This window comes from Salvelinus fontinalis, chromosome 19 (assembly GCF_029448725.1).
Source record: "Salvelinus fontinalis isolate EN_2023a chromosome 19, ASM2944872v1, whole genome shotgun sequence".
NCBI lineage: Eukaryota > Metazoa > Chordata > Actinopteri > Salmoniformes > Salmonidae > Salvelinus > Salvelinus fontinalis.
In genome coordinates, this window is record NC_074683.1 from 6,848,929 (window position 1) to 6,875,328 (window position 26,400).

The window sequence follows — 26,400 nt, forward strand, 5'->3', positions numbered from 1 at the left end:
TTGACATAATTGGAGTCAATTGGAGGTGTACCTGTGGATGTATTTCAAGGCCTACCTTCAGACTCAGTGCCTCTTTGCTTGACATCATGGGGAAATCAAAAGAAATCAGCCAAGACCTCAGAAAAAATATTGTAGACCTCCACAAGTCTGCAATTTCCAAACGACTGAAGGTACCACGTTCATCTGTACAAACAATAGTACACAAGTATAAACACCATGGGACCACTCAGCCGTCATACCGCTCAGGAAGGAGACGCATTCTGTCTCCTAGAGAAGAACGTACTTTGATGTGAAAAGTGCAAATCAATGTCAGAACAACAGCAAAGGACCTTGTGAAGATGCTGCTGGAGGAAACATGTACAAAAGTATCTATATCCACAATAAAACGAGTCCTATATCAACATAACCTGAAAGGCCGCTGAGCAAGGAAGAAGCCACTGCTCCAAAATCACCATAAAAAATCCAGACTACGGTTTGCAACTGCACATGGGGACAAAGATCGTACTTTTTGGAGAAATGTTCTCTGGTCTGATGAAGAAAAAAAATAGAACTGTTTGGCTATAATGACCATCGTTATGTTTGGACGAAAAAGGGGGATGCTTGCAAGCCGAAGAACACCATCCCAACCGTGAAGCATGGGGGTGGCAGCATCATGTTGTGGGGGTCCTTTACTGCCGGAGGGACTGGTGCACTTCACAAAATAGATGGCATCATGAGAAAGGAAAATGTTGTGGATATATTGAAGCAACATCTCAAGACATCAGTCAGGAAGTTGAAGCTTGGTCGCAAATGGGTCTTCCAAATGGACAATGACCCCAAGCATACTTCCAAAGTTGTGGCAAATGGCTTAAGGACAACAAAGTCAAGGTATTGGAGTGGCCATCACAAAGCCCTGACCTCAATCCTATAGAACATTTGTGGGCAGAACTGAAAAAGCATGCGCGAACAAGGACGCCTACAAACCTGACTCAGTAACACCAGCTCTGTCAGGAGGAATGGGTCAAAATTCACCCATTTTATTGTGGGAAGCTTGTTGAAGGCTACCCGAAACATTTGACCCAAGATAAACAATTTAAAGGCAATGCTAACAAATACTAATTGAGTGTATGTAAACTTCTGACCCACTGGGAATGTGATGAAAGAAATAAAAGCTGAAATAAACTATTCTCTCTACTATTATTCTGACATTTCACATTCTTTAAAATAAAGTGGTGATCCTAACTGCCATAAGACAGGGACATTCTACTACGATTAAATGTCAGGAATTGTGAAAAACTGAGTTTAAGTGTTTTTGGCTAAGCTGTATGTCAACTTCCGATTTCAGCTGTACCTGTTCCTTTTCTTTATCATCAAATTACCTCTTCACTGTCATTCAGTACATTTTTTCATCCCTTCGCTCACTTCCTTGGCTGCTCTCTCAAGAACTTCAAGGGGAGCTCCGTTTGTATACACGGGGCATGATGATGTCTGGAGTTCATATGCATGGCACATTGCAAAAATACTGTGCATAAAACAGACATGATTGCATAATCATTTGTATGGGGTAAGTTGACATTTGGACTATATTAGCCCAAACAGCTACAAGGATGTAATTTCATGCTAAGTTTAGGACCTCATAGTGGGAGGTCTTATAGAAACCCCAACTGATGTATACAACAATCTTAACGCTATTTACTTTGGTCTAGATACAAGAGTCATAAAACCTATAACGCATTAAATGATTTTGACTTGCTTACCACTTTTCTCCATGTGGTATCTTCCTTCACAGACCTCTTCCTAAATATTTGGTCACATGATTCATTTTGTGTATTGTTTCCTCGAAAATAAGGGGTGTCTCAACTAACCTTTTGGCTCAATTTACCAAACTCTACCCTACTGGTCCTGTGTGGCTCAGTCTGTAGCGCATGGCACTTGCAATACTTGTTGTGGGTTCAATTCCTGCTGGGGCCACCCATATGTAAAAAGAATGACTAAATTGCTTTTCAATAAACATGCCTGCAAATTGGCATATTATACAGTATATTGTAACACTACCACTATTAACACGAGTCAACCATCAACTTCCTTGTCCTCTATGAGCTAACCAAGTATCCACATCATAATGATATCTGAGTGTGATGAAAGCACTACCCTCATCCTGCACCTGACCACAACATGGGCTTTACCTCATGTCAACTGGAGGTCAGTGAAAAAGGCAATATCCTGCCGTGACCGTTCAGCCATCAGGATCGCTGGCAAAACGCTGGATCGTACTTGGCTCAGATGAATCACGAGTGTCGCCATACACACGCATGTCATAAATCAGGATGCAGTCTATCCTCAGCGCGCACACCAACATGCACATAGGTTTCATAAATCTGATACACACGCTTGTGATGGAGGTGATCCATAACGAGGGGTAGAGAGAGACCCTGACTTGTCTGTTTGACACCTGTATTGCCTGTCCCATGTCTGTCCTGGACTGACATAATTTAACTACGGTTAAACCCTCTCAACTTTCAACCTCACTTCTTAATCAACATCTGCTTACAACTGGATCCAACTAGTCCCTTCAGGTTAGAATGGTGTGATAAAGGGCCTCCCGAGTGGCGCAGCGGTCTAAGGCAGTGCTAGCTGTGCCACTAGAGATTCTGGGTTCGAGTCCAGGCTCTGTCACAGCTGGCTGTGGGGCGGCGCACAACTGGCCCAGCGTCGTCCGGGTCAGGGGAAAGTTTGGCCGGCAGGGATGTACTTGTCCCATCGCGCACTAGCGACTCCCGTGGTGGGTCGGGCGCAGTGCATGCTGACACGGTCGCCAGGTGCACGGTGTTTCCTCTGACACATTGGTGCGGCTGGCTTCAAGGTTAGGTGGCCATTGGTTGGGTTGTGTTTCGGAGGATGTACGCCTCTCCAGAATCCGTACGGGAGTTGCAGCAATGAGACAAGACTGTAACTACCAATTGGATACCACGAAAAAGGGCTAAAAGTAACAACAACAAAACAAACAAAAATGAAGAAAAAAAAAATTGGGTGAGAAGATCTGGTACAGTATTCTGTTTCTCAAACACACAGTTACTTCATAGCACGAGGACATTATTTATCTTGTTTGATGTTGATACAGGGTCTTGATTCATTGATCTGTTCATTGACCCTTCTGGATGGGCAGCTGGTGGTTTAATTGATTGATTACATACGACACCTGTCCAATCAAATCCAATACTCCTAATTTCCACATCTAATTCATAGTAACCTTTTTGGCTGTTTAGCTACTCAGACCTCAATCACTCACATTGTATATCGAACCAAAAATTTAAATAATTTATACGATTTCTTTTAATGTGCTAGTTAGCGTTGAAACCACTTTTTAACAAAGTGTTGTTGTTTTTTTCCGCTTCAGTTTTACATACTGAACCTGACCCTACATTACTACTCCTGGTAATGATGATGAGATCTGCTAATAGCCATGTCTGCCTTCGTAGTGGGCGGATGGTGGTGTTCCTGCCAGCAGTGTTCTGTCCCTGGGGTCCCAGGGAGCAGCCATGTGGCAGAGCCGCTGGGAAGGGTCTGTCTCCAGCCTGTCTCCTGTCATTTCCCACCAGTCTGACTTTGGCTCTAGTCATCCACAGATAAGCAGGGAGGAGCGGCCCAGCCCTCATCCAGAGGAGGGGACCTGTAGAGGGGATAGGAGAAGGGAGAAGCATAGGGGAATGTGTTTATGAGTTCATGTGAATGTCACCCGTAACTGTGTATGGATTCATGAGGTATTGCTATAAAGACAAGGGTGTGCGGTTCAAATAAAATACAATCAAAAATATACACTGCTCCAAAAAATAAAGGGAACACTTAAACAACACAATGTAACTCCAAGTCAATCACACTTCTGTGAAATCAAACTGTCCAACACTGAACACTGATTGCCTATAATTTCCACCTTTTGTCTATTCCATTTGCACAACAGCATGTGAAATTTATTGTCAATCAGTGTTGCTTCCTAAGTGGACAGTTTGAGGGGGGGGGGGGGGGGGTTTCAATGCAAATAGTCCGGGTGTCCATTTGATTAACTGTTCAGCAATCTTATGGCTTGGGGGTAGAAGCTGTTAAGGAGCCTTTTGGACCTAGACTCCGGTGCAACGTGAGCTACAAGACTTCATGTTAGAAGTAGCTGTTGTAGTTGTTTGGATGCATGGTGCATCATAAATTATACAGGAACTTGTAGAGACTGAGATTTAGTCAAACTTTAAAACTAATTACGTGTTACTTTTTTCTATCCACAAACCCCTAATTGACATCAACAGGACATCGATTTAGCTTAATGAGGTAGGAATGATAAAAGCTCACACCTTCAAAACAAGACTTCATCAGAGAGAACCATGCCGAGGACATGCTCAAACACTAACCTCTTATATTGTTTAGGCTGCGAAGATGAAACTGTGTTTTCACAGTGCAATCATACAGCGATTGGTCTTTGACTATAACCAGCCCAAAACAAAATACCCTGTGGCTAATGCAACAAAGCTATATGGATGCGTTCACACAATTCTGATATTTTTACACTAATTGGTCTATTGACCAATCACATACGATCTTTTCACATCAGCTCTTTTTCAGACCTGATCTGATTGGTCAAAAGACCAATTAGGGGGGAAAAAAAGAACAGAATTGGGCTGCCTGTGTAAATGCAGCCATCGAGATATCTGCTATCTTAATGAGAAACACTAGGAGAATGACTGAGTCAGACACAAATTAATTGTTCGTTTTCTGATGAGGCCCTGTGCTCATTTGGCCAGGAGACAGTGGCAGGCAGGCACGTTGCGTGTCTGGCAAGGTACAAACAAACAAGACCCTACGTCAACCACACAGACTCATGGGAAATTTCCCAGCAGGCCAGAAGAGGTGGAGGAGGAAGAGGTGTGAACCAAGAGGAGCCAAAGACGTAAAGAAGAAAAGAAACAGTACAAAAAATAATTTTACAAGATAAGCTGTCCAAAAGTATTTTTGTTAGTGGAAGAAGTTTAAATTGTTAAGCCCAGTACAGATAAAACAGCAAACATTACACAGATAGAGGCTTGTAGATTATTACACCTTGACAACAATGGCGGTCGGTGCCGTTTAATAAAATGAGGGAGAATTTTTTTTTTTTTATGAGCATGGTCTTATTTCTATTATAGCATATCTGTCACTCATATTCCAGTCACCTAGCGCAATGTAACATCGATATTTTCCTTATACCCATCATGAGGTTGCTACAACCTAGCCTATGAATGTAAATTTACAAGATAGGTGCACAGGTAGAGAGAATTTTGAGTAATCAAGGTGACAGACAGTGACACATTCAATACCGCCTTGCACCATCTTGCCTGCATCTAGCTGATCTCGGGTGTAATCACTAGTCCAACACATTTTGGGCTAGCCAGCTGTAGCTTATGCTTTCAGTACTAGATTCATTCTCGGATCCTTTGATTGGTGGGACAACATGTCAGTTCCATGCTGCAAGAGTTCTGATAGGTTAGAGGACGTCCACCGGAAGTTGTCATAATTACTGTGTGAGTCTATGGAAGGAGGTGAGAACCACGAGCCTCCTAGGTTTTATATTGAAGTCAATGTACCCAGAAGAAGGCTACACCATGGTTCTACCCTACAGAGTGCTGTTGAGGCTACTGTAGACCTTCATTGCAAAACAGTGTGTTTTAATCAATTATTTGGTGACGTGAATAGAATATATTTAGTAGTTTTGTCTAAAAAAGGATAACTTTTAAAAATGTTTCACTCTATTTATTTGTCTGAATTTCACTGAGGTGGATGGTCCTCCCCTTCCTCCTCCGAGGAGCCTCCACTGTTTGGCAAAACCATCTCTCTCCTCCATCATTACCTATCTATCCATCCATCATCTTCCTCTTATCCTGGAATGCATGGCTCTCTTTTCTCCCCTATACTTTTGTTCTTTTTTTGTCTGAGAGTTGAATTCGCCCTGCCTTGTAACATATCAAGGCAGGCTGTCAAAGAAGAACTCGACTGTGAGCTAAATATAGTGTCTCTCTCTGTCAAGGTTCAAGGCAGGCAGAGGGCCTGAGACAAGTTCAGACAGACAGACACGGGGAGGGTTAGAGATCCTAGCTTCAGTTTCATTAACAGGTGGGTGTAGACACAAGTCTGTCTGGTGATTCATGATCCCTGGACATAGACAGTCTAGATTTATTTCAGTCTTTCATTAGTATAGGCTTTTTAATGATGGCATTTTACATTGTTTCATGATGAAATGAGAAAGGGCTAAGCTTGACCTGATTTGAACACCTTGTTGCATACCTTCTTGTGATATGGAGAGTTAATTAACAAAGCATTTCATTTCCTTGCTCTCTGATCCAACGGGGGTCGCTTTCAGGATGGCGTGACCTTCTGAACGTTGCAGATAAAACTGGTCTTGTATAGAGCTGACCATAGAGTTGACCTGATTGTATCCCTCCGATAGAACGTGACCCGGAAATCCAATGCATGGAAGAGGATCACTTGGCAGCTCATCTGTCATGTCGGAAATCTACCGACACCCCAAATCCTAGCGGGATAGGATGGATACAGGAATCAAAGGTTAACCCTCTACGAGGGCAAGTGTTGGGCCAGTAACTGAAAGATCGATGGTTTGAATCCCCGATCTGACTAGGTGAAATCTGTCAATGTGCCCTTGAGCAAGGCACTTAACCCTAGTTGCTCTGGATAAGAGAGTCTGCTAAATGACTAAATGTAAAACCGTAGGTCACCTCTAGTCTACAGCCTTCATGTCAATACCTCTCTCCCTCGTGTTTCCACTTGAGGGGCAGCAGCTGTGAGTGACTCCAAGTCAAGTAACATATGAAGGACTGGTGAAAAAGTACAAATAAGACATTAATTCAAGAGACACATTTGAGTCACCATGGAATTCTGAAAGAATGTCAGCCAAAATACTACTCTTCGCTCAAGTTTTTCAAAACGTTTTGAAAAATTCTGCAATACTTCCCTAGTAGGAGAATACTAACTTATCCTTGGTAGGCTGATGAAAAATAAAACAGAAAGGGGAAAGCAAGAACATCTACAAATACCTGTAGATACCTGGTGTCTTCCTAGGTTCCTGCTTTATAAGGAGTTTTGCCTAGCCACTGTGCTTCTGCCTCTGCATTGCTTGCTCTTTGGGGTTTTAGGATGGGTATCTGTAAAGCACTTTGTGACAACTTCTGGTGTAAAATACATTTTATTGATTGATTGATTGATTGAATGCTTTAGCCATTCACTTCGGTACAACATTTATCTGTCAACACATCCGTCTTGTATCAGTTCGAGACTGGATCTTACTTTAAAGACCGTAAGCATTCACCCTGGTGTCCATCCCAGTGACAGACTCACCTGCTGGGGGTGTGGGTACTTCTGGATTCATCATGCTTCCTAATCCTCCTTCCACAGGACAGGAGGGCATGGTAGGGAGGGCAGGGGGGTATGGTAGGGAGGGCAGGAGGGCATGGTAGGGAGGACAGGAGGGTATGGTAGGGAGGGCAGGAGGGTATGGTAGGGAGGGCAGGAGGGTATGGTAGGGAGGGCAGGAGAGTATGGTAGGGAGGGCAGGAGGGTATGGTAGGGAGAACAGGAGGGTATGGTAGCGAGGGCAGGAGGGTATGGTAGGGAGGACAGGAGGGTATGGTAGAGAGGGCAGGAGGGCATGGTAGGGAGGATAGGGGGGTATGGTAGGGAGGGCAGGAGGGTATGGTAGGGAGGGCAGGAGGGTATGGTAGAGAGGGCAGGAGGGTATGGTAGAGAGGGCAGGAGGGTATGGTAGGGAAGGCAGGAGGGTATGGTAGGGAGGGCAGGAGGGTATGGTAGGGAGGGCAGGAGGGTATGGTAGGGAGGACAGGAGGGTATGGTAGGGAGGGCAGGAGGGTATGGTAGGGAGGGCAGGAGGGTATGGTAGTGAGGGCAGGAGGGCATGGTAGGGAGAGCAGGAGGGCATGGACAGGAGGGTATGGTGGGGAGGGCAGGAGGGTATGGTAGGGAGGGCAGGAGGGCATGGACAGGAGGGTATAGTAGGGTGGACAGGAGGGTATGGTAGGGAGGGCAGGAGGGTATGGTAAGGGGGACAGCAGGTTATGGTAGGGAGGACAGGAGGGTATGGTAGGGTGGACAGGAGGGTATGGTAGGGAGGGCAGAAGGGTATGTTAGGGAGGACAGGAAGGTATGGTAGGGTGGACAGGAGGGCATGGTAGGGAGGACAGGTGGGTATGGTAGAGAGGACAAGAGGGTATGGTAGGGAGGGCAGGAGGGTATGGTAGGGAGGACAGGAGGGTATGGTAGGGAGGACAGGAGGGTATGGTAGAGAGGACAAGAGGGTATGGTAGGGAGGACAGCAGGTTATGGTAGGGAGGACAGGAGGGTATGGTAAGGAGGGCAGGAGGGTATGGTAGGGAGGGCAGGAGGGTATGGTAGGGAGGGCAGGAGGGTATGGTAGGGAGGACAGGAGGAATTGGTAGGGAGAACAGGAGGGTATGGTAGGGAGAACAGGAGGGTATGGTAGGGAGAACAGGAGGGTATGGTAGGGAAGACAAGAGGGTATGGTAGGGAGGACAGGGGGGTATGGTAGAGAGGGCAGGAGGTTATGTTAGGGTGGACAGGAGGGTATTGTAGGTAGGGCAGGAGGGTATGGTAGGGAGAACAGGAGGGTATGGTAGGGAGAACAGGAGGGTATGGTAGGGAGGGCAGGAGGGTATGGTAGGGAGGACAGGAGGGTATGGTAGGGAGGGCAGGAGGGTATGGTAGGGAGGGCAGGAGGGCATGGTAGGGAGGGCAGGAGGGTATGGTAGGGAGAACAGGAGGGTATGGTAGGGAGAACAGGAGGGTATGGTAGGGAGAACAGGAGGGTATGGTAGGGAGAACAGGAGGGTATGGTAGGGAGGACAAGAGGGTATGGTAGGGAGGACAGGGGGGTATGGTAGAGAGGGCAGGAGGTTATGGTAGGGTGGACAGGGGGGTATGGTAGAGAGGGCAGGAGGTTATGGTAGGGTGGACAGGAGGGTATGGTAGGGAGGGCAGGAGGGTATGGTAGGGAGGACAGCAGGTTATGGTAGGGAGGACAGGAGGGTATGGTAGGGTGGACAGGAGGGTATGGTAGGGAGGGCAGAAGGGTATGTTAGGGAGGACAGGATGGTATGGTAGGGAGGGCAGGAGGGTATGGTAGGGAGGGCAGGAGGGTATGGTAGGGAGGGCAGGAGGGTATGGTAGGGAGGACAGGAGGGTATGGTAGGGAGAACAGGAGGGTATGGTAGGGAGAACAGGAGGGTATGGTAGGGAGGGCATGGACAGGAGGGTATGGTAGGGAGGGCAGGAGGGTATGGTAGGGAGGACAGGAGGGTATGGTAGAGAGGACAATAGGGTATGGTAGGGAGGGCAGGAGGGTATGGTAGGGAGGACAGGAGGGTATGGTAGGGAGGGCAGGAGGGTATGGTAGGGAGGACAGCAGGTTATGGTAGGGAGGACAGGAGGGTATGGTAAGGAGGGCAGGAGGGTATGGTAGGGAGGGCAGGAGGGTATGGTAGGGAGGGCAGGAGGGTATGGTAGGGAGGACAAGAGGGTATGGTAGGGAGGACAGGGGGGTATGGTAGAGAGGGCAGGAGGTTATGTTAGGGTGGACAGGAGGGTATTGTAGGTAGGGCAGGAGGGTATGGTAGGGAGAACAGGAGGGTATGGTAGGGAGAACAGGAGGGTATGGTAGGGAGGGCAGGAGGGTATGGTAGGGAGAACAGGAGGGTATGGTAGGGAGGGCAGGAGGGTATGGTAGGGAGGGCATGGTAGGGAGGGCAGGAGGGCATGGTAGGGAGAACAGGAGGGTATGGTAGGGAGAACAGGAGGGTATGGTAGGGAGAACAGGAGGGTATGGTAGGGAGAACAGGAGGGTATGGTAGGGAGAACAGGAGGGTATGGTAAGGAGGACAAGAGGGTATGGTAGGGAGGACAGGGGGGTATGGTAGAGAGGGCAGGAGGTTATGGTAGGGTGGACAGGAGGGTATTGTATGTAGGGCAGGAGGGTATGGTAGGGAGAACAGGAGGGTATGGTAGGGAGAACAGGAGGGTATGGTAGGGAGGGCAGGAGGGTATGGTAGGGAGGACAGGAGGGTATGGTAGGGAGGGCAGGAGGGTATGGTAGGGAGGACAGGAGGGTATGGTAGGGAGGGCAGGAGGGTATGGTAGGGAGGGCAGGAGGGTATGGTAGGGAGGACAGGAGGGTATGGTAGGGAGAACAGGAGGGTATGGTAGGGAGGGCATGGTAGGGAGGACAGGAGGTATGGTAGGGAGGGCAGGAGGGTATGGTAGAGAGGACAAGAGGTTATGGTAGGGAGGGCAGGAGGGTATGGTAGGGAGGGTAGGAGGATATGGTAGGGAGGACAGGAGGGTATGGTAGGGAGAACAGGAGGGTATGGTAGGGAGGGCAGGAGGGTATGGTAGGGAGGACAGGAGGTATGGTAGGGAGGGCAGGAGGGTATGGTAGGGAGGGTAGGAGGATATGGTAGGGAGGACAGGAGGGTATGGCAGGGTGGACAGGAGGGTATGGTAGGGAGGGCAGGAGGGTATGGTAGAGAGGACAAGAGGTTATGGTAGGGAGGGCAGGAGGGTATGGTAGGGAGGGTAGGAGGATATGGTAGGGAGGACAGGAGGGTATGGTAGGGAGAACAGGAGGGTATGGTAGGGAGGGCAGGAGGGTATGGTAGGGAGGACAGGAGGTATGGTAGGGAGGGCAGGAGGGTATGGTAGGGAGGACAGGAGGGTATGGTAGGGAGGACAGGAGGGTATGGTAGGGAGAACAGGAGGGTATGGTAGGGAGGGCAGGAGGGTATGGTAGGGAGGACAGGAGGGTATGGTAGGGAAAACAGGAGGGCATGGTAGGGAGGGCATGGTAGGGAGGACAGGAGGGTATGGTAGGGAGAACAGGAGGGTATGGTAGGGAGGATATGGTAGGGAGGACAGGAGGGTATGGTAGGGAGAACAGGAGGTTTGGTAGGGAGGACAGGAGGGCATGGTAGGGAGGACAGGAGGGTATGGTAGGGAGAACAGGAGGGCATGGTAGGGAGGATATGGTAGGGAGGACAGGAGGGTATGGTAGGGAGAACAGGAGGGTTGGTAGGGAGGACAGGAGGGAGGACAGGAGGGTATATTAGGGAGGGCAGGAGGGTATGGTATTGTGGACAGGAGGGCATGGTAGGGAGGACAGGAGGGTATGGTAGGGAGGGCAGGAGGGTATGGTAGGGAGGGCAGGAGGGTATGGTAGGGAGAACAGGAGGGTATGGTAGGGAGGGCAAGAGGGTATGGTAGGGAGGGCAGGAGGGTATGGTAGGGAGGACAGGAGGGTATGGTAGAGAGGACAAGAGGGTATGGTAGGGAGGGCAGGAGGGTATGGTAGGGAGGACAGGAGGGTATGGTAGCGAGGGCAGGAGTTTATGGTAGGGTGGACAGGAGGGTATGGTAGGGAGGGCAGGACGGTATGGTAGGGAGGACAGAAGGGTATGGTAGGGAGGGTAGGAGGGTATGGTAGGGAGGGCAGGAGGATATGGTAGGGAGGGCAGGAGGGCATGATAGGGAGGGCAGGTGGGCATGGTAGGGAGGGCAGGAGGGTATGGTAGGGAGGACAGGAGGGTATGGTAGGGAGGACAAGAGGGTTTGGTAGGGTGGGCAGAAGGGTATGGTAGGGAGGGCAGGAGGGTATGGTAGGGAGGGCAGGAGGGTATGGTAGTAAGGGCAGGAGGGTATGGTAGAGAGGACAGGAGGGTATGGTAGGGAGGACAGGAGGGTTTGGTAGAGAGGACAAGAGGGTTTGGTAGGGTGGGCAGAAGGGTATGGTAGGGAGGGCAGGAGGGTATGGTAGGGAGGGCAGGAGGGTATGGTAGGGAGGACCGGAGGGTATGGTAGGGAGGACAGGAGGGTATGGTAAGGAGTGCAGGAGGGTATGGTAGGGAGGACAGGAGGGTATGGTAGAGAGGGCAGGAGGTTATTGTAGGGTGGACAGGAAGGCATGGTAGGGAGGGCGGTATGGTAGGGAGGACAGAAGGGTATGGTAGAGAGGGTATGGTAGGGAGGGCAGGCGGGTATGGTAGGGAGGGTAGGAGGGTATGGTAGGGAGGGTAGGAGGGTATGGTAGAGAGGACAGGAGGGTATGGTAGGGAGGGCAGGAGGGTATGGTAGGGAGGACAGGAGGGTATGGTAGGGAGGGCAGGAGGGTATGGTAGGGAGGGTAGGAGGGCATGGTAGGGAGGGCAGGACGGTATGGTAGGGAGGACAGAAGGGTATGGTAGGGAGGGTAGGAGGGTATGGTAGGGAGGGTAGGAGGGTATGGTAGGGAGGGTAGGAGGGTATGGTAGGGAGGGCAGGAGGTTATGGTAGGGAGGGCAGGAGGGTATGGTAGGGAGGGCAGGAGGGCATGGTAGGGAGGACAGAAGGGTATGGTAGGGAGGGTAGGAGGGTATGGTAGGGAGGGCAGAAGGGTATGGTAGGGAGGGCAGAAGGGTATGGTAGAGAGGGCAGGAGGGTATGGTAGGGAGGGCAGGAGGGTATGGTAGGGAGGGTAGGAGGATATGGTAGGGAGGACAGGAGGGTATGGCAGGGTGGACAGGAGGGTATGGTAGGGAGGGCAGGAGGGTATGGTAGAGAGGACAAGAGGTTATGGTAGGGAGGGCAGGAGGGTATGGTAGGGAGGGTAGGAGGATATGGTAGGGAGGACAGGAGGGTATGGTAGGGAGAACAGGAGGGTATGGTAGGGAGGGCAGGAGGGTATGGTAGGGAGGACAGGAGGTATGGTAGGGAGGGCAGGAGGGTATGGTAGGGAGGACAGGAGGGTATGGTAGGGAGGACAGGAGGGTATGGTAGGGAGAACAGGAGGGTATGGTAGGGAGGGCAGGAGGGTATGGTAGGGAGGACAGGAGGGTATGGTAGGGAAAACAGGAGGGCATGGTAGGGAGGGCATGGTAGGGAGGACAGGAGGGTATGGTAGGGAGAACAGGAGGGTATGGTAGGGAGGATATGGTAGGGAGGACAGGAGGGTATGGTAGGGAGAACAGGAGGTTTGGTAGGGAGGACAGGAGGGCATGGTAGGGAGGACAGGAGGGTATGGTAGGGAGAACAGGAGGGCATGGTAGGGAGGATATGGTAGGGAGTACAGGAGGGTATGGTAGGGAGAACAGGAGGGTTGGTAGGGAGGACAGGAGGGAGGACAGGAGGGTATATTAGGGAGGGCAGGAGGGTATGGTATTGTGGACAGGAGGGCATGGTAGGGAGGACAGGAGGGTATGGTAGGGAGGGCAGGAGGGTATGGTAGGGAGGGCAGGAGGGTATGGTAGGGAGAACAGGAGGGTATGGTAGGGAGGGCAAGAGGGTATGGTAGGGAGGGCAGGAGGGTATGGTAGGGAGGACAGGAGGGTATGGTAGAGAGGACAAGAGGGTATGGTAGGGAGGGCAGGAGGGTATGGTAGGGAGGACAGGAGGGTATGGTAGCGAGGGCAGGAGTTTATGGTAGGGTGGACAGGAGGGTATGGTAGGGAGGGCAGGACGGTATGGTAGGGAGGACAGAAGGGTATGGTAGGGAGGGTAGGAGGGTATGGTAGGGAGGGCAGGAGGATATGGTAGGGAGGGCAGGAGGGCATGATAGGGAGGGCAGGTGGGCATGGTAGGGAGGGCAGGAGGGTATGGTAGGGAGGACAGGAGGGTATGGTAGGGAGGACAAGAGGGTTTGGTAGGGTGGGCAGAAGGGTATGGTAGGGAGGGCAGGAGGGTATGGTAGGGAGGGCAGGAGGGTATGGTAGTAAGGGCAGGAGGGTATGGTAGAGAGGACAGGAGGGTATGGTAGGGAGGACAGGAGGGTTTGGTAGAGAGGACAAGAGGGTTTGGTAGGGTGGGCAGAAGGGTATGGTAGGGAGGGCAGGAGGGTATGGTAGGGAGGGCAGGAGGGTATGGTAGGGAGGACCGGAGGGTATGGTAGGGAGGACAGGAGGGTATGGTAAGGAGTGCAGGAGGGTATGGTAGGGAGGACAGGAGGGTATGGTAGAGAGGGCAGGAGGTTATGGTAGGGTGGACAGGAAGGCATGGTAGGGAGGGCGGTATGGTAGGGAGGACAGAAGGGTATGGTAGAGAGGGTATGGTAGGGAGGGCAGGCGGGTATGGTAGGGAGGGTAGGAGGGTATGGTAGGGAGGGTAGGAGGGTATGGTAGAGAGGACAGGAGGGTATGGTAGGGAGGGCAGGAGGGTATGGTAGGGAGGACAGGAGGGTATGGTAGGGAGGGCAGGAGGGTATGGTAGGGAGGGCAGGAGGGTATGGTAGGGAGGGTAGGAGGGCATGGTAGGGAGGGCAGGACGGTATGGTAGGGAGGACAGAAGGGTATGGTAGGGAGGGTAGGAGGGTATGGTAGGGAGGGTAGGAGGGTATGGTAGGGAGGGTAGGAGGGTATGGTAGGGAGGGCAGGAGGTTATGGTAGGGAGGGCAGGAGGGTATGGTAGGGAGGGCAGGAGGGCATGGTAGGGAGGACAGAAGGGTATGGTAGGGAGGGTAGGAGGGTATGGTAGGGAGGGCAGAAGGGTATGGTAGGGAGGGCAGAAGGGTATGGTAGAGAGGGCAGGAGGGTATGGTAGGGAGGGTAGGAGGGTATGGTAGAGAGGGCATGAGGGCATGGTAGGGAGGACAGGAGGGTATAGTAAGGAGGGCAGGAGGGTATGGTAGAGAGGGCAGGAGGGCATGGTAGGGAGGGCAGGAAGGTATGTTAGGGAGGGCAGGAGGGTATGGTAGGGAGGGCAGGAAGGTATGGTAGGGAGGGCAGGGTAGGGGGGGGGCAGGAGGGTATGATAGGGAGGGCAGGAGGGTATGATAGGGAGGGCAGGAGGGTATGGTAGGTAGGACAGGAGGGTATGATAGGGAGGGCAGGAGGGTATGGTAGGGGGGGCAAGAGGGTATGGTAGTGAGGGCAGGAGGGTATGGTAGGGGGGGCAAGAGGGTATGGTAGGGGGGGGCAAGAGGGTATGGTAGGGAGGGCAGGAGGGTATGGTACGGAGAACAGGAGGGTATGGTAGGGAGAACAGGAGGGTATGGTAGGGAGAACAGGAGGGTATGGTAGGGAGAACAGGAGGGTATGGTAGGGAGGACAGCAGTTTATGGTAGGGAGGGCAGGAGGGTATGGCAGGGTGGACAGGAGGGTATGGTAGGGAGGACAGGAGGGTATGGTAGGGAGGACAGGAATGTATGGTAGGGAGGACAGGAGGGTATGGTAGGGAGGGCAGGAGGTTATGGTAGGGAGAACAGGAGGGTATGGTAGGGAGGGCAGGAGGGTATGGTAGAGAGGACAAGAGGGTATGGTAGGGAGGGCAGGAGGGTATGGTAGGGAGGACAGGAGGGTATGGTAGGGAGGGCAGGAGGGTATGGTAGGGAGGGCAGGAGGGTATGGTAGGGAGGACAGGAGGGTATGGTAGGGAGAACAGGAGGGTATGGTAGGGAGGGCAGGAGGGTATGGTAGGTAGGACAGGAGGGTATGGTAGGGAGGACAGGAGGGTATGGTAGGGTGGACAGGAGGGCATGGTAGGGAGGGCAGGACGGTATGGTAGAGAGGACAAGAGGGTATGGTAGGGAGGGCAGGAGGGTATGGTAGGGAGGACAGGAGGGTATGGTAGGGAGGACAGGAGGGTATGGTAGGGAGGGTAGGAGGGTATGGTAGGGAGGACAGGAGGTATGGTAGGGAGAACAGGGTGGCATGGTAGGGAGGGTAGGAGGGGAGGGGAGGGAGGACAGGAGGGTATGGTAGGAGGGTATAGGCCGGTGGTCAGATAGCCCTGACATCCAGGTACCCTACTAGAGGTGAGATGAGGTAGTAGAGTGGTTCTTCAAAACCACTAACCTCCACTGGCATATCTATAGAAGACATTTAAATGATAGACACATTGTGTATGAACCTGTGGTTAAAATCAGACATCTGCACATTGGGTCTACTGGACTTTGTATCCTTAGGTTAAGGCTGAGGTAACTTGCTCCCTGGACTAAAGGATCACCAGTCAATCATATAAGGATGTCTGTAGCGTTGTGACGCACGCTAAGCAGACAGCCTCCTCGCCATGTGAGTCAGTCCACTGCCGTAACAGGCAGAGAGGCCATGATTCACCAGCACAACAGCAGTGTACTTCAGACAGCCAGGCAGTAACATGGACTTGCAGAGAAAGGAAGGGGAGATGAGGGGGAGCGGAGAGGAGGGGACAAGACGCTGCCACCGTGTCACTGTGACCGACCCTGGAGATCCAGGCTAGACACGTAGACATGTGTAACACAACATACACACAGTTTACACCCTCGAAAGTACACATACACATATTTAAAGACTCACACACTCTATCAACTTGTACTAAACACCATAAGAGGTGTGTAACAGTTCTTCTGTGGTTACATAGAGATAAACACACACACCCACAAACTGGGATCACACACATAAGCACACATGCACAAACACACACTTCTACATCAAACGCTTGAAAGTGAGCTCCCACTCATCAGAGCAGCTACGCAAGGCATGGGAATCAACGGTATCAATCTGAATAGTAATTAGGCGCTATCAATACCAGTGAAGGAGTTAAGGAAGGCAGCACTGTCATTTCCACTGGAGCTCCCTTCATTTCAGCAGCTGCTGCATCCATCTCTCCTTCAAAACAAAGTGAGGCAGGAGATACCACAGAGATTGTGTGTGTGTGTGTATTTTCAAGTACACTGAACAAATATACACTGCTCAAAAAAATAAAGGGAACACTTAAACAACACAATGTAACTCCAAGTCAATCACACTTCTGTGAAATCAAACTGTCCACTTAGGAAGCGACACTGATGGACAATACATTTCACATGCTGTTGTGCAAATGGAATAGACAAAAAGTGGAAATTATAGGCACTTAGCAAGACACCCCCAATAAAGGAATGGTTCTGCAGGTGGTGACCACAGACCACTTCTCAGTTCCTATGCTTCCTGGCTGATGTTTTGGTCACTTTTGAATGCTGGCGGTGCTTTCACTCTAGTGGTAGCATGAGACACAGTCTACAACCCACACAATGGCTCAGGTAGTGCAGCTCATCCAGGATGGCACATCAATGCGAGCTGTGGCAAGAAGGTTTGCTGTGTCTGTCAGCGTAGTGTCCAGAGCATGGAGGCTCTACCAGGAGACAGGCCAGTACATCAGGAGACGTGGAGGAGGCCGTAGGAGGGCAACAACCCAGCAGCCGGACCGCTACCTCCGCCTTTGTGCAAGGAGGAGCACTGCCAGAGCCCTGCAAAATGACCTCCAGCAGGCCACAAATGTGCATGTGTCTGCTCAAACGGTCAGAAACAGACTCCATGAGGGTGGTATGAGGGCCCGACATCCACAGGTGGGGGTTGTGCTTACAGCCCAACACCGTGCAGGACGTTTGGCATTTGCCAGATGTAACAGTATAACTTTACGGCGTCCCCTCGCCCCGACACGGGCGCGAACCTGGGACCCTCTGCACACATCGACAACAGTCACCCACGAAGCATCGTTACCCATCGCTCCACGGCCACGGCCCTTGCAGAGCAAGGGGCAACACTACTTAAGTCTCAGAGCAAGTGACGTAACTGATTGAAATGCTACTAGCGCGTACCCGCTAACTAGCTAGCCATTTCACATCCGTTACACAGAGAACACCAAGATTGGCAAATTCGCCACTGGCGCCCTGTGCTCTTCACAGATGAAAGCAGGTTCACACTAAGCACGTGACAGACGTGACAGAGTCTGGAGACGCCGTGGAGAACGTTCTGCTACCTGCAACATCCTCCAGCATGACCGGTTTGGTTGTGGGTCAGTCATGGTGTGGGGTGGCATTTCTTTGGGGGGGCCGCACAGCCCACCGTGTGCTCGCCAGAGGTAGCCTGACTGCCATTAGGTACCGAAATGAGATCCTCAGACCCCTTGTGAGACCATATGCTGGTGCGGTTGGCCCTGGGTTCCTCCTAATGCAAGACAATGCTAGACCTCATGTGGCTGGAGTGTGTCAGCAGTTCCTGCAAGAGGAAGGCATTGATGCTATGGACTGGCCTGCCCGTTCCCCAGACCTGAATCCAATTGAGCACATCTGGGACATCATATCTCGCTCCATCCACCAACGCCACGTTGCACCAGACTGTCCAGGAGTTGGTGGATGCTTTAGTCCAGGTCTGGGAGGAGATCCCTCAGGAGACCATCCGCCACCTCATCAGGAGCATGCCCAGGCGTTGTAGGGAGGTCATACAGGCACGTGGAGGCCACACACACTACTGAGCCTCATTTTTACCTGTTTTAAAGACATTACATCAAAGTTGGATCAGCCTGTAGTGTGGTTTTCCACTTTAATTTTGAGTGTGACTCCAAATCCAGACCTCCATGGGTTGATAAATTTGATTTCCATTGATTTTTGTGTGATTTTGTTGTCAGCACATTCAACTATGTAAAGAAAAAAGTATTTAATAAGAATATTTCATTCATTTAGATCAAGGATGTGTTATTTTAGTCTTCCCTTTATTTTTTGGAGCAGTGTATAAATGCAACATGTAGTGTTGGTCCTATGTTTCATGAGCTGAAATAAAAGATCCAAGAAAATGTGCACAAATGTGTTTATATCCCTGATAGTGAACATTTCTCCTTTGCCAAGATAATCCATCCACCTGACAGGTGTGGCATAAGAAGAAGCTGATTAAACAGCATGGTCATTACACAGGTGCACCTTGTGCTGGGGACAATAAAAAGCCACTCTAAAATGTGCAGTTTTGTCACACAACACAATGCCACAGATGTCTCAAGTTGAGGTAGTGTGCAATTGGCATGCTGACTGCAGGAATTTCCACCAGAGCTGTTGCCAGAGAATGTAATGTTTATTTCTCTACCATAAGCCTCCTCCAACGTTGTTTAAGATAATTTGGCAGTACATCCAAACGGTCTCACAACCGCAGACCAAGTGTAACCACTCCAGCCCAGGGCCTCCACATCCGGCTTCTTCACCTGAGGGAAAACGTCTCAGGTAAGCTCATCTGCATGCTCGTCGTCCACACCAGAGTCTTGACCGGACTGCAGTTCGGCGTTATAACCGACTTCAGTGGGCAAATACTCACTTTCAATGGCCACTGGCAAGTTGGAGAAGTGTGCTCATCACGGACAAATCCCGGTTTCAACTGTATTGGGCAGATGGCATGGTGTTGTGTGGGCTAGTGGTTTACTGATGTCAATGTTGTGAACAGAGTGCCCCATGGTGGCGTTGGGGTTATGATATGGTCAGGCATAAGCTACGGACAACGAACACAATAGCATTTTATCGATGGCAATTTGAATTCACAGAGATAACGTGACGAGATCCTGAGGCCCATTGTCGTTCCATTCATCTGCTGCCATCACCTCATGTTTCAGCATGATAATGCAAGGCCCGATGTCGCAAGGATCTGTACGCAATTCCTGGAAGCTGAAAATATCTCAGTTCTTCCATAGCCTGCATACTCACCAGACATGTCACCCATTGAGCATGTTTGGGATGCTCTGGATCGACGTGTTCCAGTGTCCGCTAATATCCAGCAACTTCGCACAGCCATTGAAGAGGAGTGGGACAACATACCCCAGGCCATAATCAACAGCCTGATCAATTATATGCAAAGGAGATGTGTTGCGCTGCATTAGAAAAATGGTGATCACACCAGACACTGACTGGTTTTCTGATCCACACCCCTACTTTTTTTTTTAAGGAATCAGTGACCAACAGATGCATGTCTGTATTCCCAGTTATGTGATATTAACAGATCAGGGCCTGATTATGTTATTTAAATTGACTGATTTCCTGATATGAACTGTACCTCACTAAAATCTTTGACATTTTTGCCTGTTGCATTTGTATTTTTGTTCAGTGCAATTAATTTGCAGGTAATAAAAGTAACACAAACATTTAACTTCTTTGTCAGAGCTCTCTCACATATAGGAAAGTCAGAAAAAAATCATCAAAATAACAGAAATTAAAAGGTGTTAAGATCATAAAAAGAAAGCAATTCAGTCATGTGCTAAAAGTCAGCCGAAAACAGCTCAGGTTGCTTAGTTTGAAAAGCAGACTGCACTGGGATAGAAGCGTCCGTGTGAATCGGAGGTGAAAGGCTTCACTGTGCAAACATACGTAATCAGGGGTGACCTTTGTTGTTGTCTCTCCAAGTAGCATCAGCAGTCATTACAATTGCCTTTTACAGAAAATGATCCCTGGGAGGGACAAAGTGCCTTTGTTACCCCCGAGTTAAGGAGATCCATCTCTAGCCTTTGTCCACGTCAACCGAAATAGAGATCAATATCCCCAGCGGTGTCTGTGTGCGTGCGTGTCCAGGGGTCTACATCCTGAGGTTAATGGTTTTGAAATGAGGACAGATATGTGTGGAACGTCTTGATTGGAGATAGCTAGCGTGTGTTTGTTGGGACAGTTATAGACCACATCATTGTTTCTGGTACAAAAACAAATATGGGAGGGTCACAATTGATATCGAGCAGGTTCTCCTCTCTCTCTGTACTCGTTTTCCCAATCAGTCTCTCTCTCTCTGCCAAGAGGTCTTGAGGGATCAATGGGCACAATGGCATGCTGGGGGCGGGGGAGGGGCTATGAAGGTCAAACGTTGAAATCTGACATTTGATTGGCAGTCAGGGATCGTGAAAGTTGAGCTCTGCCGTGAAAGAGAGGCGAGGAAAAAAGAGAGAGAGACACTGGCACTAAAAGTAGAGAGAAAGATGCGCGCTGACACTGTTGATAGAAGGATGCAGTAAAAGTGAAGGCATATGAAAGAGTGACACGAAGAGAGGAAGAAGACAGGATAATGGGAGGCAATGATGAATGGACAAACAAGCAAACAGTATTATTTATAAAATGTAAATGAATGAGGGATCAGGGGAAAAAGGAAATAGGTGGTCCACATCTGTGTTGCTCTCTTCTCCCATTACCTGTGCCTAAGTGAGAGGCCCGCTGCATCTGCTAGTTTGGATGGAGATCTGAGAGGAGAAAACGATCTCATTCACACAGCCCCGTTCTCATTATGACCAACATCTGCCATGAGATAGATGAGCTCTCAGAGGAGAGAAGGAGATGAGAAATTAGTGTGGAGAGAGGAGTGCAGCTGCTCTCACTCAAACCTCCCTCCATCTGCTTTCTCACTGCAAACCCTCTGTCAATCAGAGAAAAGGAAGAGAGAGGGAGGGAGGAAGGAAGAGGGAAGGGGACGATAGATTGAGAGAGATGGAGAAGGCAACAGGAGATGAGTGAGTGGAAAGGTAACAGGAGGTCGGAATAGAAAATATGCACAGAAGTCAATGTAAGATTAAAACACAGTGATCTGATTTCAGAAATTGAATTGCTCTACAGCCTGTACTCCTTTCAAATGTCAGCGCTTTGTATTTCAAATACTCAATGTATTTAGTCACTGTCGAATGAGCCCGCATCTGACTGAATGTCAGACTAGATTCAGTAAAGAACCGCTAAGGTTCATTCACTCGCCTCAATAAACGGGGTACGCTACCTGCTATGCTTCCCTGCATTGTCACACACTGCATCAAAGCCAACACTAAACTTCCTCAGAACATTCAGAGAACTTCATCATTGACTATTTCAATATGTATGCGAGACCTCTGTTTCCATATAGCCTCCTGACATGCATAAGCATGTAATAAAAGTAGGAACTTTGGCTGTTTCGTGACAGTGCAAAGCACACAAACTAACCGCTATTGCATCTTGCCTCAGTACTTCAGAATTGACTAATTCACTGTCCACTAACTGATTGGAAAGCCGATCTGCAGTGCAACCAATCTCCAGCGTCCCATGGGATTGAGACACTGCTAGGTCTTACCAGACTACAGTACTTACCAGGCTGACGAGCCATAAGAAGAAGATGGAGGTCAAGGAGGCAGACAGACAGACAGTTAGGTACGCAGAGAGACAGGCAGACAGGCACAGACAGGGTTGAACATTAATCTTCTTCTAGACCAGTTTATCAGATAAATGATGACAGAACCTTCAATCAATCCCTATGTAATCTGCAGGTTAGCGTTATTTGTCATGAATCTTGCTCTGGAGGCAGCTCTACAGAGGTCACTAGCTGGCACAGCCACAAATTCATAAACACTGGAGTTTAAGCCTAACCACACTGCTTAACCCATATCCTAACCCTAACCTTAAATCAAGGCCAAACAGCGATTTTATTTTTACAATATAGCCCTAAAGGGAAATCATTCAGCGCTGCCTCCAGGACAAGACTCGCGACTATAAACGTCAACTTGCATGTAATCTCCCCCGGCATCCATCCTGAGCATCAATCATTACGAACCACACCAGAGACACTCTACACCCCCACCATAACACCATGAGCTTCCTCCCCAGTCAGCCAGGGGTGCCAACCTTAATCCCTTACCTGTTCAATAATTCCCTCTATACTGCACCAACAGGGACCCCCAGCTCCAGACCCAGCCCCCACAATACACTGAGATGTGGCAGATCTGAGAAGAGACCCTGTAAAGGGGCTGGTTTGCCCCTCACCCCACCCCTCACCACGGCAGCCACACTCCCCACCCCACCCTCCATGAGAGATCAATGGTCTGTGTGTGGCTATGCCGTTGGTTTTAATTGAGACTTCCAAAGGGCTGCATGGAGGCCAGGTGAGTTTAATGAGCTAGGGGTCGTGTTTCATCCTGACCTTTGAGGCGGTGCACTGCAGGTGGCCATCCTCTCATCTCCCTCTTTACCCAGAGGCCTCTCTACCGTAGGTTTATGTAAAAAGTCAACAGTATGGTATGGCATGGTTGCGCAAAAATACATTCATCCTTACTCTGTTCTTCTGAAAGTCCGAGAAGGTTGGATACAAACATTCCTGTAGTAAAGTTGATCTTAAGACTTCCAAGGACAAATAGATGAACAGGTTGTTGTTTCTATTAGTCACTAGTTTGCGTTGCCTTATGTAAGGAAGCATGTTGTTTTACTAAACACACACACACTGTTCATTTGCTGTTTTATTTGTGCTGTTGCCAGTGTCTTCGGTCTGCGTTGTCCGTTTTGTCTTACATTGGTTGGTTTATTTGTTTTTATCCCTGCCCCCGTCCACACAGGCATTTTAAGAATTAGTTGTTAATTGACTAGCCTGGTTAAATAAAGGTTAAATAAATATATTGTGGCTGAGTGGAACATCTTGTTTGTGGAGACAGACAGGGTTGCTTAGACTTGCTGGAGAGTTGATCCAGGATCAGGTTCCCCCCTCTTCGTCATTATGATCTAAAATCACAACTGATCCTAGATCATCGCTCCTACTCGTTATGAATACAGGCCCAGAGCTAGTGGGTACAGTTTATCTAGATGAGACATATTTCTCTAAAGCATTTCAGGAGTTAGCATGAGCAATTAGCAGCATGACAAACCAAATGTGCTTTTAAATAGCTTCCTCTCCTGGCCTGCTTCAGGACCACAGATCTGATGGGGCAGGTTAAAGCTATGCTGCTATACGATGGAAGCCCCTGAGAAGCTCCGCTTGTTTTTCTACTAATTTAATTGGCCTGAAGATGCAAGGGAAGTGTGTGTGTGTGCGCCCGTCTCTTCGCTAGTCCTCGGGGATAGCACTTCACCTTGTCTAAACTCCACTGTCGACATTTGAACTAATGCGAACTGGCAGCTTCTCCCTAAGCCATTTGGCCAGGTTCGACAGCCGTATAAGCAAGCTCACTTTTTGAATCTGAAGAGAAACTGCTCACTGTTGATGAGGTACTGGCAATGTCTCTACGAGGAGAAATAAGAAGACAACCAAACATGTAATGGAATGTATCCAAGCAAGATCAAAAAATGACCAATAAAGACAAAGAAATACTTAACTGAAATCCTCAAAAGTATCATCTGCTTTAATGCTGTACCTTTACAAATCAATGAACATAAAACGTTAGGCAAGTGGCTCTTCATTGACAGACTCAACTAAAGATGTGGCGGAGCCTAGTGGTGGGGAGGTGGTACAACTCAAAAGGGCAAAGGTCAAAACCATAGTAGAGAAAAGCAAAGAGAAATTTAACATAGTAAACATTCCCCATGTTCATGTTTAGCCAAAAAAAATAAAATTAGACACTCTTGGCCCCTTTGCCAGTATACAATTCAATAAGGATACCCTCTCTTTAAAAAAAACATTGAATTACCATGATTTGCTTCTCAATCTCTGTACACAGTATATGGTAGTTCTTCCCTAACACGTAAATACTGCTCTGTAAAAAAAAAAGACACAGTGAAAAATTAATCAGAAGCAGAGAGTTGAAGGTTGGAGTGGTACTGTGTCTCACACAGCGACAGAGACACCGTCATATACGGTCACATTTCGGAGGGAAAAAGCCACATGCTCTGCAAATGTCATCCCCACGCCACCGCTAAAGGCCTCGCTATGGGGGGTGCCTCCGCGTTTGAGCAGGTCACCCCATCCCGGGGGTTACCGCAGTAACATCAAAGCCAGTATTATTCGCTCCAGAGTTGTCTCTTTCCCTGTGGAGGGAGCCCCCCCCCCCCAAAAAAAAGCCTCTCAATCGGATGAAAAAAAAGAGAGCTTGTGTGTGAGAGGAGAAATGAATAATAAACAGCTCGCCCTGAGAACAGTAAAGAATTCACGGAGTGTGGAGACAGAGAGCCATAAGGTTGGAGCACTGGGAGAGAAAAGGAGCGGCGTAGTCTACTGTGGTCTAATGAACTGGTTGGCAACTGTGTGTGCGTGAGTGCGTGTGACTTGTTTTTCTGGACAGGTTCCCAGATCTTCAACTCTGTTCCTGTTTAGTAATGGGTACAGGAGGTAGAGACAGGATGAGAGGGGAGGCAGTGTGTGTGTCTTCACTATGCATCATGCTGTGGTTACAGAGCAAAACTAGAGTAGTGTGCTGTAACATTCAGCTACTGTAATACTGAGGAAACACTGACTGGTTGAGCTGAGTCTGAGTGACTTGCCAGACTAACACACTGCTAATACACCTGTCATGGCAATAGTCTGGTCTCTAGAACAGAATTGGAACTAGAGTGACATCTTGTTTTCCCTCTTCGAGGGGAGAAGACGTGAGGGTGAAGGAGACACGACAGAGAGACAGAGAGAGAGAGAGAGAGAGAGAGAGAGAGACAGAGAGACAGAGAGACAGAGAGAGACAGAGAGAGAGAGAGAGAGAGAGAGAGAGAGAGAGAGAGAGAGAGACAGAGACAGAGAGAGAGAGAGAGACAGAGAGAGAGAGACAGAGAGAGAGAGAGAGACAGAGAGAGAGAGACAGAGACAGAGACAGAGACAGAGACAGAGAGACAGAGAGACAGAGAGACAGAGAGACAGAGAGACAGAGAGACAGAGAGAGAGAGAGAGAGAGAGAGAGAGAGAGAGAGACAGAGAGACAGAGAGAGACAGAGAGAGAGAGAGAGAGACAGAGAGAGAGAGAGAGAGAGAGAGAGAGACAGAGAGAGACAGAGAGAGAGAGAGAGACAGAGAGAGAGAGACAGAGAGAGAGACAGAGAGAGAGAGAGAGACAGAGAGAGAGAGACAGAGACAGAGACAGAGAGAGAGACAGAGAGAGAGACAGAGACAGAGACAGAGAGACAGAGAGACAGAGAGACAGAGAGAGACAGAGAGACAGAGAGACAGAGAGAGAGAGAGAGAGAGAGAGGCTGTGTACGTGAGTGTCTGTGTGTTTTCAGTCAGAAGTACATCTCCTGGAAGATGTTCTGTCCCATCTCGATGTAGGCCTCTTTCTCCTGAGAGCTCATCTTCTCCACTAGCTCTGGTCTCTGGCTCACCTCCCGATAGGAGAAGGACCGTCCCCCCACCATCACCATGGACTCATCGTCCCCCACCTCCTCAAACTCGTCATCCTCATCCTCCTCCTCCATCTCCATGCCAGTCGGCCGCCGCTGGGCCGCAGCCACAGGCGGCGGAGCCGTGGGAGCGTCCTCGTCTGATTCGCTGGTGTCGCTCTCCGAGTCGCTGCCCCTGGCTGCTGATGAGGAGGTGAGTGCCCTGGCTGCCGCTACGGCTCCACCTCCTGCCGGCCCGGCACCGCTCCTCTTCTCGTGGATGAGCAGGGCGCGCATCACTTCCTCGTTTTCGTCCGATTGGCCGCCGCCGAGCCCGGCCACACCCACCTGGGCTCCTCCCGCGTCGTCTCCGGCTGCAGAGAGAACATCACAAGTCAATCAGAAACAGCTAATAATAAATCGTTAGAAAAGCAACAGTACATACGGCTATACAATTACAAGTAAACTAAAAGACGAGATGTGCAAATTCATCACAGAGATTAAATGTCTTCTTTTAAAGTCCAATGGTCTCGGAGGTCATTACAAAGACAAACACCTCCAATAAAGGACTGAAAGATCATGAATCAGACAGGGTTTTATTAAAGGGATAAGTGCAAGATTTTATCTGT

The 26,400-nt window shown here is 49.5% G+C and overlaps 1 protein-coding gene across 1 annotated transcript in view; it reads right to left on the reverse strand.

Moving 5' to 3' along the window:
* Positions 1 to 23,848: 23,848 nt before the first annotated feature.
* The window catches only part of gtf2e1 (general transcription factor IIE, polypeptide 1, alpha), a 41,564-nt gene continuing 39,012 nt past the window's right edge, over positions 23,849 to 26,400 (reverse strand). Inside the window, exon 5 of the mRNA XM_055870528.1 lies at positions 23,849 to 26,145. Coding sequence (XP_055726503.1) covers positions 25,676 to 26,145 — 470 coding nt within the window. The 3' untranslated portion in view covers positions 23,849 to 25,675. The remainder of the gene's footprint in view (positions 26,146 to 26,400) is intronic.